The sequence below is a fragment of the Ichthyophthirius multifiliis genome (genome assembly GCF_000220395.1).
Source record: "Ichthyophthirius multifiliis unplaced genomic scaffold scaff_1120509249431, whole genome shotgun sequence".
Taxonomy (NCBI): Eukaryota; Ciliophora; class Oligohymenophorea; order Hymenostomatida; genus Ichthyophthirius; species Ichthyophthirius multifiliis.
This window is the reverse complement of record NW_004087720.1, coordinates 5,853-18,738: the sequence shown is the minus strand read 5'-3', so window position 1 is coordinate 18,738 and position 12,886 is coordinate 5,853. Positions and strand designations below refer to the sequence as shown.

Genomic DNA, 12,886 nt, shown 5'->3' with positions numbered 1-12,886 from the left:
AATATTAATATTTATTTTTATATTATTTATTTATTTATTTATTTTATTTTAAACAAAGATAAAAAGAAGAAACAATAATTTTCTTTTTTTCTTTTTTTTCTTCAAAACTTTCTTCCGCTTTTATTAGAAACAAATGAGTTTTATAAATTATGACTAACTGATTAAATATCAGCTTAAAATAAAAAATATATTTATATTTTATTTTTTTTAAAAAAAATATTATTTAATAATATTACTTTTAGCGGAATCAGGTCTTCCTTTAAACTATACAAATTTATTTTATTTTTCTTCATTTACATAAATATTAGGTAATCCAATTTCTGAAGGTACTTTTTTTTATTAATTTTTTTTAAAATAAAAGAAAAAAATAAAATATATATAAACGAAAATTATTTTTACAAACATCAAATACTTCCTATTATTCATAAACACTTGTCTAATTTTATGAACCAAAATCGGCTTTATAAATTTTACCATCAGTGCCTCTAACCTATTATTAAAAAAAAAAAAAAAAAAGCATTAAAAAAAAATGTATAAATTTACATCTGAAGTATTAAAATTTTATCTTCCTTTAGTACCACATGCTACACATCTATTAGGTATAATTCTAGTATTTCCAGTAATTAATGCGACAGTTTCTTATTGATTATTTTTTAAAAGGCTTGCTAATTAAAGATAGAATTCTTCAATAGTTTCGAATTCTTTCCTAAATTAACTAACTAGTGCATTAATATTTTTAATTTTCTCATCAATATGAAGGAATTCTTTTTTAGTTTCATCATTATTTGCTTTTTCTTCTAATTTTTTGGACCAATCTGTATTATCTTATAATTCTCTGAATTTTCTTTTTAGTTTTTTATCTAAATCACTTATTAAACCTATTTTTCCTTTCATGTCAACTAAATCACTTTCAATTACTTTTAATTTCTCTTCGGCAAATATTTTTCCCCTTTCAATCATTCCGATTATTTCTTCACGTGAAAAATTTGCTTAATCTTTCTTTTTTATATTATTAAATTAACTTAATACTTTATGCTCTAAAGCATCAAATTTTCTTCTTATTTCCTTTTTTTTTTTTTATTTTTATTATTCATTTTTTTTTTTTAATATATATATATATATATATATATACAGAATCAAGATTAGAAACTATTCTTTTAAATTCAGAAATGTCATACATTAATTGTTTAGAATCACTTTCTAAAGCACAAATTCTATGTGGATCTGAAATATTATTATTTTATTCTTATTATTCTCCTTTTTCAAGAGCTTTACCCTATAATTCAATTTTAACTAATAAATCCTAAATTTCATTTTTTAATTTACCCTTTTTATAATATAATATAATTATTATATGAAAAAAATAATAATAAACATCTTCTCTATATAAAGCATATAGTTTTTCATCTAAATCTTTTAAAGCCTTAATTAAACTTTCATTAACTTCATTTGCATTTCCTTTCCTGTCAATAATTACTAATTTGTTTTCTAATTCTGAGATTTTATCCAAAACAGATTTTTTATAAGTTTCATATTTATCATTTGAACAAAACTTAAGAGAAAGTTAATCTTCTAAATCTTTAATTTATTTTTTAATATTTTTTTGTTTTTCCTATTAACATTCATCTAGATTTTTAAATTTATCGTTCAATAAATTAAGCTAATGTTAAATATCTCCAAAGCTTTCTTCTTTCATTTTTAAAATATATATATATATATATATATATATATATATATATATATATATATATATATATATATTATTTTTGATTTATATTATAAATAAACTTCTTTCTTTAATTTATCTTCTAAAGATTTTGCTGTACTATTTACATAATCTGTTGTGACTCTTTTTTGCAAAAGAGTTTCGCAATCATTAATTTTCCAAACTGTTTTTTTTTCTGATTCTTTAACTAATTACTCAAATCTACTAACTTCATATTAAAATTTTTTTCCTTAATCATCAATTTATTTATAAGAAGAAATTTTAAATTATTCAATATCATTTATGAGTTTATTTTTAGTTTTTCCAACTTAATCTTTTACAGCATCTATTCCTACTTTTTTTGGTAATTCGCCTTCTACTATATTTAATTTCCTTTCCCAATCTTTATTTCCTTTATATATTAAACTACACGCCTATCCCAAATACACTATTTTATTACATACCATATTCGAAGAATCTATTATTAAATCTCCTGTACTTTCTGATTTTGGTTTATCCAATAATACAGCCACTTTCTTATGGAGTTCAGTATCGTTTAATTCAATCGCCTTGCTTATTTATTTAAATGCGAGTTCTACTTTTTCTGTTTAGGCTTTGGTTTTTAAATCTATTTGCATTTAGTTTATTACGATCGACTACTGGTTTATTACGTTGCCTATGTTCGATAAAAAAGATTTAAGATTATCCATACGGATGTCTACGTGATAGAGAGTATCTATTTATTAAGCGAGTTAGGGCTTTTCTTTGATTTTTTTTTTTTAACGAATGAAAATATTTTTAAGTTTTTTATTTTTTACCTTTTAATAATTCTTATTGAGTTGACATATTTTTGTTTTGTTTTTTATTTATTTTGGTGATGTTGATTTTTTTTAATTTTATATATTATTATTATTTTTTTTTTTTTATTTAAGTTTTATTTTACAGTTATAAAGGTTTTTCTCTTATCTTTTATATAAAAAATAGAAGTAAATAATATTAAAAAAGACTTTGAATATTATATGAATTAACTTTTTATAATTTAGTAATTTTTTTTGTTTAAATAGAAAAATTTTAAGATTACATTTAAAAATTTTTAATACTAATAATATTTAAATACAGTAAATTTTAATATTAATATATAAAAAAATAAATAAATATATAAATATTTTAAAATATTTTTTTTTTATTTTTCTTATATATTCCGAAAAAAAAAAATAAAAAAATTCTATTATGCATATTATAAAATAAATAAATATATATATATATATAAACAAAAGTTATTATTAAATAAAAAAAATGTAAAAAAACATAAAAACAATACAATAAGAAACAACAAAAAATATTATATTCACAAATCAGCTTTTCCGTTTTATTAAACTCTGCCGACTTAAATATTTTTTAATTTTTCCAAATCTTCTTCTTTTTCAATTGTAATAACTTAATCTATTCTAGGAGGAGCATTACTTTTTCTTCCTAAAAATTTATCAACATCAATACTAACACTTTTATCATCAAACATATTTCCATATTTGCTATTAATTTCATAACTTTCAAGGAACTATAAGTAAGCCTATCTATCGTAAGTTTTATTTCCTTTTAAAATATCATAAACAGGTCTAACTTAATAGACAAAAAGTAAATTAATAAAATGCTAAATTGCAAGTCCAAATTCATCAAATTAGGCATATTCACCATCTGTATCCAAGTCATTTATTCTTAAATAATCAAAATTAGAATATAAAATATAAGAAAAGGAGAGTCTAGGCATTTATAGGTCTTCTATTTCTCCTGCATTTTATCTGTTTTCTAAAGAAAATTCGACTTTTTCGAAAACAAATTCTACGTTATAATTATTTGGCTCATCTTCTATGTCATCTATTTCTAAAAAGGCATTTTCGAATTTGAAATTTAATATGTGATATTCGTATGCGAGGTTTCTTAATTCGATTTTTCCGAAAAATTTAATTCCTAAATTTAGCAAGTCTTATACGACCGTTTTTGCGATTTCTTTATTTTATTTATTTAAAAGACTACTTGAAGATAATTAGGTTAATAATAATACAACTAATATATATTTTATCATTTTTTTTTTTTAATTTATTTATTTATTAAATATTTTTTTTTTTTTTTTTTTTTATAAAAAGAAATTAGTATATATATTTTTAATATTATAGATTTATATTTATGTTTTTTTTATGTTTTTTTTATATTTTTATATAAATACGTGTGTTTTTATTTTGTATTTTATAAAATTAAAAGTATAATTTTAACTTTTTTGTTATCTTATAATAAATATATTTATCAATAATAAATTATATTTTTGGTAAGTAATTTAATTAAATAATATAAAATTGTTATTTTATTATTATTAATTAATACTTTATATAAAATATTTTTATAATTTATATAATATGAATAATAATAATTATAATACTAAATTTGTTATTAATAAACAAATTAATATAATAAATTTACTAAAATATAATAAAAGGATTGTAAATTATTAATACGATTTGTTTTTTTGTTTTGTTTTTTAAACATATAAATAAATTTTAATAATTTCTATAATATTTTTGTTTTGTTTTTTTTGCTTTTTGACAATTTTATTCAAATTTTTTCAAATTAGGTTTACATTAAGGCATTTTTTGAGTTGTATTTAAGTTTTTTAATTTATTTAATTATTAGAATTTTATGGCGAATTATTTTTTTTTAAATTTAAATTAAATCGAATTATATGAATCAATGTCAAAACAGTAATTAATGCAAATAGATTAACTCCTAATTTAAAAATTAGTTTTTATAATATTTATAATTTTTAGATATATATATTATATTATTTCATTGTGAATTCTCGTTCTTTTATGTAAATAGCTTCATTATTTTTGATTTAGAATATCTTATTGTAACATTTTAAGTTTTTTATGTAAAATATTTAATTATATCCTAATTACTTTAGATAAAAAAATATATAATATTAAATAAATTTGGAATTGAATTATATATTAAATACTAATATTATAAAATGTAAATTATAAGCTATATTTTTCTATTTCATTATATATAATAAACTATTATCTTCAATATAATTAATAATAATTTTTTTTCAATCTTTTTTTTTTTGTTCTAAATCAATTAAAAATAAAAAAATTATATATAAAATTTTGTATTTTTATTTCAATTAAATTTTATATTTAAAAAAATAAATGTGTATAACGTTTTTCTATATAAACCGTTTAGCTGAAGCTAAAATAAAATTTGCAATGGTCCACAACCGAGAAGAAAATTTTGAAAGAAAAACATTATAATTAAATAATTTCGAAGAAGACCCAAACATATATGGAGGCAAAGATTTATTAGAAAATGGTACATGGTTAGGTTTTAATCAAAAAACTAAAAATATATCATTTTTAACGAATAGATTTAATCTAAACAGAATGAAAGATATTTTAATAAATAGAATTTTATAAAAATAACTTAATGTAATATCAAGGGGAAAATTAATATCGGAATATTTGAGTAGCGATTTTTATTAAGAAAATATAAATTTTGAATAAAAAGAAAATTAAATGAATTCTTTTTTATCTTTAATTAAATAAAAAAAAGACTAGTTTAAACCTTTTAATTTATTAATTGGGAATTTTGAGCAAATGAGTTTTTATTTTATTACGAATTTGGACAAGTTTCCGCCTATAAATTTAAGAGATGGGTATTATTCTTTAAGTAGTTTTTCGAATTTCGAAAAATAAATTAATAAAGAAAAGGAAGGATTGAAATTATTTAAATAGGAAATTTAAGATTATTTGGAAAGTCAAGGAATTAAAGAAACTTAACTTATTTAAAATATTCATTCTTTAAGTGAAAATAATAAAAAGCATTTTGATCCTATTTTTTTACTTTAACCTAATGAATCTTCTATATTTATAAAACCTTATTATAATTATTTTCTAAGACATACTAGAGGGACAAGAACAACAACTGTTATAATACTAAATGATTAAAATTAATTAATAATGTCAGAAAATACTTATCCTTTAATTTAAAATGAAAAAGTTTTGAATAAAATTATTAAATTATAATTATGAATAATTTTTTATAAATATTATAAAACATTGTTTATAAAATGAATTAATTAATATAAATATAATGTTTTTGTAATTTTTTAAAAATATTTATTTATATATAATTAATAATAGATATTTATTTATATATAAATATTTATAAAATATATTTAAAAATTTATATATATTATTTTTGATATATTTAAATATCATTATTAAATATCATTGTTTAATGGATTTTTTCTTTCTTTAGTATTTGAATAATTAGCAATTATATCATTTAATTCAAAATTATCGATTTTTTCTTTTTCTTCTTAAGAAAAAGCCATATTCAATTAATTTTCAGAATAAAGCCTATCCAAAGTAAATTTAGAACTTTAAAAATTATGAAAAAGTAAAAAATTACAATATACATTTAAAATTTTATTATTTTCATTCATATATTTTTATAGAAAATTAAAAAATTTAAAAAATGAATTTCCAAAAAAAGCAATTAAAATTTAAATTAAAATATAAAAATTAGAAAATGAGGCAAATTAATAATTATGAAGTTCTTCAAATATACTATTTATATTATTTTCTAAATCTAAATTTAAATTAAGTAATGTATTTAAGTTATCATCTCCTAATTTTAAATAATCCTCAATAAAAGGAGATTAACAAAAAAGCTTAAAAACGGCTTTTTTAGCAAAAAGTTCAATAAATTAATTTAAATTAAATTATAAAAATTTCATTTAAACCAAAAATTAAATTCTCGTATTTAAAGGTTATTCAAAATCAAGTATTTTATCTTTAAATAAATGCATATTTTTAGCATTCTATATAGCATTTTTATAATTTTTAAGATTTTTATAGATAAATTAAGATTAGGAATTTTTAAAAATTTACTTTTTTTAATTCTAATCAATTAAAATATTACTCATAATTTCATTTATGTATTAAATTTTTTATAAATTATTTGGTTATATATGATTTTAGTAATTACATTCTTTATAAAACCACTTTGGAGTGTCTAATTTTAAATCTTCGTCTTCTATATCTTCCAATAAAAGTTTACTATCATCGATTAGATTTTGGGTTTTTTTTGGAATTAATTGGAAGCATTTTTTTTAGCTTTCGGAAAGCAAATTTTATTTATTGTTTGTTTTTTGGTTAAAATAAATGTTGTTTTCTTCAAAAGAAATATTGTCTTAGGATTTTCTTTAATTTTCAATGTTTTGTTCTTCTATATTTTAATTTTATTCCTCATTTTCTTAAGTATAATAATGATTTTAAAAGACTTTATTTTATTCTTAAAGTAACATTTTTTTCAAAAAAATATTTTTCTAAGAAATATTATAAGGTGTTCTTCCATTATTAGAAAAACATAAGGCATTTACTTTACCTTCCATAATTAATAAATGGGCGATTTTTATATAATTATATTCACTCGCAATATGTAAAAGGGTTACTTTATTAAAACCTCCTGGTTTATTTAATTAAAAGTTTATTTTTTCAGATTAATTTTGTTTATTATATTAAATCGCGAAATTTACAGCTTCAATAAAACCTTTTAAAACAGATAAATGTAAAGGACAGAAAAATTAATTATTTTAAATATTTGGGTCCGCGCCATATTCGAGTAATAAAAAAGCAATTTTTTACGATTCTTCAAGGTCAAGATCAAATTGTTGGAATAAATAATGCAAAGGAGTATTCCCTTATTTATCAGTTTAATTTACATTAGCTCCAAATTTTATTAAATCACGGACTAAATAAAATTAATGCTTGTATACTGCTATGGATAGACTACTTCCAAATTTTCCACCACCTACATTACAATTTACCTTTGTTTTTATTGATTTTTATTATATATGCTTATTTTTAATAAATTTATATAAATAGATAAATAAATATATAAATATATAAATATATAAATATATAATATATCTTATATATTTTTTTATATTTATGATATCTTTTATATTATAACAATAATTTAATGATATAATATATATATTTTTTTTTAATTATTATATTTTTAAATTTAATTTCTTTTATATTTATTTTTACTTTATTAAATAATAAAATCTTTGCTGTATAGTATTTTTCTTGATATATACTTAAAGATAAAGGTGAATGATTATCATTATCTAATTAATTTGATAGTTTAAAATTCATCATTAATAAACATCTCACTACTGAAATATCTTCATCTAAAATAGCCTTTATAAAATTTAAAATTTTTTAAGTATATTTTATTTAATATATTTAATTGATTTTTGTTTTTTATATTTTTATTATTTTACTTAATGCATTAGATTTCTTCCCGATTCTTAATTTATTTATTCGAATTATGGATATATTCTTTTTTCATTAAAATTAAATAAATAAAAATTATCATTCAATTCTTATTATTAAATTTGAAGTTATTATTAGTTTTAGATTTCTTTTATATTTTAAGATTCAAATGGTTCATCTTTTTCTTAAAAAGTGTTAATAAAAGTCAAATCGTTTGTGTAACTGGAAAAATTAATGAGAGATTAATTTTAATTAATTTAGTTTTATATTTAATCAATTCAGTTTTTATTAATTTCATTTTAAATAATAGGAAATTCCTTCAAAAACTTATTGTTTTTGATAATTTTATTACTTCTAGGAATTTAAATGCTTTAATTTTATGAGGAAAGAAGACTTTCAAACGATAAATTGTTTTCTGAATCTAAAAATTCGACTCCTTATTATTATTTATTTAGTAAATTAATTTATTTTTCCTATGAATATTTTATATTTTTTTAAATCGAATTTATATTTGAGAAAAAAGTCGTAAACTGTAAAAAATTAACAAATTATTAACTCTTTCTATACAATTCTAATAGATCGAATATTTATTTGATCCCCTAATACCCAGTGACCCTTTATTTTCTTTTCGGAATACAATATTTGAACCAGTCAATGGAAAATTCCTACAAATTGGTAAGTTGTTATAAACTACAAGGTATTTCTAAAAAATCATTTGAGGAAACAATAAAAGAAGTCAATTGGGTCAATCCGAAAAATTCTTAAGTTAAATAATTTATATGGTTTTTAGATATATTTAATCTTAGTATTGAATTTGACCAATTTATGATTTCTGAGGGTATTTCTTGTAATAAATTATTATTTATTGAGAATATTTCTAAATGTGTGTTAATGAAGAATTCTTTAGGTATTTCTCTTATGATATTATTATCTAGCTTTAAATTCTTAAGGGCTTTTAAATTAGATAATAGTGGAGGAAATTATGAAATTCTATTTGTACTTAAATCTAGTATTTGAAGATTATGGTTGCTTTTTAAATAATTATATTAGGAAAGATCATAAATGTTTTTATTGGATAAATTTATGGCGTATTAATTATTTATGTTGTTATTTATTAATACTTAATTAATTAATTTTTATATTGTTTATTTCTCTTTTTTTTTTATTGTTAATGATTTTTATTTTTGTACTTATAAAGGATCATAATGGTCTTAAAAAAGAATTATTTAGGGAGGTTTTATGTCTTTTAAATTTACTTGTTATGTAATATTATGATTTTCATGAGATTATAATAAATTGTTTTTTTACTTTTGGAAAAAATCAAGACTTTCTTGAAAATATTTGTTAGAAATATTAAGGAAATTCTATATATTTTTATCACTATTTTTATATTTTATGAATGTCTTTTTAGAAAGAAAGTGCGGAATTTCCATTTCAGGAGAATCGCATATATTAAAAGATTGAATTTAATTTGATTTATAACTTAAAACATATTAATTTTTACATTAGTTTATTATATTTATATATTATTTAAATATTATTTATATTGTTAAAATGATATAAAAAAATAGATTAAATAAATAAATAATTATATATATTTATATATTTTTTTATTTATTTATTTATTTATATTATCTTTATATAAAAGTTTACATAAAATATTTTTTAGAGTTTTTCATTATAAATATTATTTTTTCACTATATATATATTCATAAAGATTTTAATATAAATTTATAAAATTTAATATTTAAAATTATAAAATAAACATATTTAATATATTAGTTTTTTAAAATAAAAAAATATTATTAACTAAAAACATTAAATATAAATGAAAAAGCGATATATTATAATATCATACTAATATAATATTTATTTATCTATTCATATACTAAAAATTATATTTTAATATATATATTAAAATATAATAGAATTAATCTTAGTTGTTTTATAAAAAAAAAAAATAGATTAAAAAATAATTATTTTAGAATTGATTTATATTAAGTTAAATTTATTATGTATATTTATTTGATAATAATAAAATATTTTGAATATAATATAAAAAAAATTTTAAAAATCTAATAACTCGAAATTAAATCACATTAATTTTTGTAAGTTAAAATAATTTAATATAATTTTTTTATAAATAATATTTTCTAATATTTAATTATTTTTTTTATATAATACTATGACCCAAAAATATATTTAATGATTATTAATTAATTTATGCACATTTTCTTATTAAAAAAATCTTTTATTTAGTTAATAATTTAATGTATATATTTTTTCGAAAACAAAAAATATATAAGCTAATATAAATAGAATTTACATTTTTATTTAATTATTTATTTTATACATTATAAATATAAAATTTATATCTTATTATTTTATATAAAAATTTGAATATTTGTTTGGTTGCTATGCCTTATTTTATTCTGATTATTTAGAATAAAGGAAATATTTGAAAAAATAAAATATAAGAGAATTTTAAATAAAATAATGAATTAGAATTTTAGTATGAAATATAGGAAAACCAATTTAAATAAAATAAGCAAAAATATGAATCGAAAGAGTCAAAAAATTAAAAAGAATAATATAAAAGGGCAAGTGGCAAGTGAATTTATAATTAGAATAAAATCATTTTGTTGAAGGATTAAGACTTGTAAAAAAATTAAAACAAGGAAAGTTTTTATAAGTATATCGATAAAAAATGTAATTGCATGAACCTGAATAATTAAGTGATAATAAATTATTTAAAATAGAGATTATATCGATTTCTGATATAAAAACAAAAATAAATATTTTTATTATAAATTAAATAAATATTAGACATAGATATTAGATTTTTTTTTTATTATTATTAATTAAAATAAAATTTTTTAAAATAAAATACATTTGAAATTTTTTAAATTATATTCTGGCTAAATATAATATTTACAGAAATATATAAATAATGTATGTATATGTTTTTATTTTTATTGATATTGGTATTTTTTTTGGGTAAATTGACTGAATAATTATTTGTAGGAGAAAAAATTATTAAAATTAAAATAAGAAAAATAAAAATATTTTTTTAAAAAAATTTTATTATATTAATTATAATTATGAATACAGAAAACTAAATTCTTAAAAAAAATATATATTTTAAATAATTTTTATATATAATAGATACATGGACAATTTTAAATATTAAGCTTTAAAATTATAAAATTTCAAAGATTTTGATATTATTAATTTACTCTTAAATATTATTCAAATTAATTAATTAAAAGTAATAAATAAGTATAAACAAAAATAAAATTATTAATAAAAATGCTATTATAAAATATAAAAGAAATAAAATAGAGATTTTTATAAGAAAAATAAAAATAAAATAAATAAGATAAGAAGAAAAATATATAAAATAAATAAAAAAAAAAAACTTATAATTAAAATAAATAGAATTTCATTATTAAATTATAAAACCAATTGAAAAAATAAATATATTTAAACTTTTAAATTAAAATAATTTTATTTTTATTGAAATTTTGTGAAAATATTATTGAAAAAAATATTCAATTTTTTTTAAAAAAATTATATTATTTTATCTTAAATAATTTTCAAATTAATTAATAAATAAATATTATTAATTTTAATTATTTTTTATTTTGGATATTCATAATATAATTGTGAAATTAATTATTATAATAATTAATTTTTACTTACCAATGAATTTTCAATAAAGAAAAATAATCTAAGTTATACAAAAAAACAATGAAATATATTAAATACTAAACAAAATAAATATTTCATATTAAATAATTATAAAATAAAATTTCGTTACTTTATTTCAAAATAATCATAATAATAATCCAAATATTACATAACCAATAAAAAAAACAAAAACTCCTTAATAATTATTTTATTATTAATAATCTCCTTAAATTTAAAGTAATTTTCTAGAGGACTGGTTTTCAATGCATTATTATGATTTTTCATTATATATATGTCCAGAAAAACAAGTAGTGCATTTAATTTCAGTACATGCTATACAATTACCGTATTTTTAAATGCATGTAACACATTTTTTAGTTTTATCATCTTTAACGAAACCTTTATTACATTTTAAGCATTGTCGAGATAAATCACATTATTTACATCCCTATGAGCATTTTATTCCTATAAATTCAGTATTTCCAGCTGAAGTAGTATTTAATTAGCATTTTTTTTTTTAAATATCATTACATTATAAACAGATGGAATCATCACAATTTTGACAATTAATTTATTTAGAAAGACATTAAGTACAAGCTTTAGTTTTTGAATCTTTATAGTAACCATTTTAACATTTTTTGCAACCATTATCATTACAATTTTAACAATTTTTAGGACATTATTAGCATTTTCCAATATTATCAGAATAAAAACTAGCAACAGGGCATTAATTTACACAACTACTATTATCATGACTTTTTAAGTTAACTCCCTCGCAAACAAGACACTCAGATGGATTATTAGGATTACATTATGAGCAATTTTCTTTGCACAATGTACATTTTTTATCTGAACCTAATCTATATCTTTTTGCAGTATCACAAGTAATGCATGTATTAGAATCCTTATATAAAAGACATCCAGCTAAAGGTTTTACACATTCATTAGAATCTTGGGTTCTCTTATATCCTATAGCACATGTATTTTTGCACGATTTATCAGCTTATTTATAAAAGCCTTATTTGCAAGTGATACATAAAGGAGAATTTATTTTCTCACAAGTTTAGCAATTACCTTAACATTTTGTGGATATCTAAGACTCGCATATACCCTAAGCTTAATTAAGTTTATATCCTTGTTTCTCATTACATT

The 12,886-nt window shown here is 17.2% G+C and overlaps 3 protein-coding genes across 3 annotated transcripts in view, besides 19 other annotated features; all 3 read right to left on the bottom strand. All coding sequences in view use genetic code 6, as the record gives it.

Moving 5' to 3' along the window:
• Positions 1-12: part of a microsatellite that runs on past the window's edge.
• Positions 1-49: part of a microsatellite that runs on past the window's edge.
• Positions 9-49: a microsatellite.
• A 187-nt stretch (positions 50-236) lies between these two features.
• Positions 237-2,551, bottom strand: IMG5_003740 (scp-like extracellular protein, putative; the record flags this gene model as incomplete). The annotated part of the gene is made up of 7 exons (XM_004039950.1): positions 237-329; positions 400-490; positions 544-1,065; positions 1,133-1,327; positions 1,376-1,578; positions 2,166-2,468; positions 2,524-2,551. Coding segments are annotated over 7 exons (1,435 nt in total), but the record flags the coding sequence as incomplete, so codon positions are not given.
• Positions 1,051-1,105: a microsatellite.
• Positions 1,107-1,131: a microsatellite.
• Positions 1,704-1,761: a microsatellite.
• A 418-nt stretch (positions 2,552-2,969) lies between the features above and the next one.
• Positions 2,970-3,802, bottom strand: IMG5_003730 (hypothetical protein). The gene has a single exon (XM_004039949.1). It carries the CDS (start codon positions 3,786-3,788, stop codon positions 3,054-3,056), a length of 735 nt encoding a protein of 244 aa, XP_004039997.1. The 5' UTR covers positions 3,789-3,802; the 3' UTR covers positions 2,970-3,053.
• Positions 3,803-3,886: 84 nt separating this feature from the next.
• Positions 3,887-3,919: a microsatellite.
• Positions 3,920-3,983: 64 nt separating this feature from the next.
• Positions 3,984-4,025: a microsatellite.
• A 1,832-nt stretch (positions 4,026-5,857) lies between these two features.
• Positions 5,858-5,936: a microsatellite.
• Positions 5,875-5,925: a microsatellite.
• A 26-nt stretch (positions 5,937-5,962) lies between the features above and the next one.
• Positions 5,963-5,996: a microsatellite.
• A 1,643-nt stretch (positions 5,997-7,639) lies between these two features.
• Positions 7,640-7,687: a microsatellite.
• Positions 7,652-7,692: a microsatellite.
• Positions 7,693-8,290: 598 nt separating this feature from the next.
• Positions 8,291-8,337: a microsatellite.
• Positions 8,338-9,533: 1,196 nt separating this feature from the next.
• Positions 9,534-9,590: a microsatellite.
• Positions 9,535-9,590: a microsatellite.
• A 48-nt stretch (positions 9,591-9,638) lies between these two features.
• Positions 9,639-9,678: a microsatellite.
• Positions 9,679-9,745: 67 nt separating this feature from the next.
• Positions 9,746-9,791: a microsatellite.
• Positions 9,764-9,806: a microsatellite.
• Positions 9,807-12,522: 2,716 nt separating this feature from the next.
• Positions 12,523-12,886, bottom strand: part of IMG5_003720 (leishmanolysin family protein, putative) — a gene marked incomplete at both ends in the record, with an annotated part of 2,189 nt that continues 1,825 nt past the window's right edge. The window contains 2 exons of the mRNA XM_004039948.1: positions 12,523-12,594; positions 12,809-12,886. The exon at positions 12,809-12,886 is cut by the window's right edge and continues 939 nt beyond it. Coding sequence (XP_004039996.1) covers positions 12,523-12,594; positions 12,809-12,886 — 150 coding nt within the window. The remainder of the gene's footprint in view (positions 12,595-12,808) is intronic.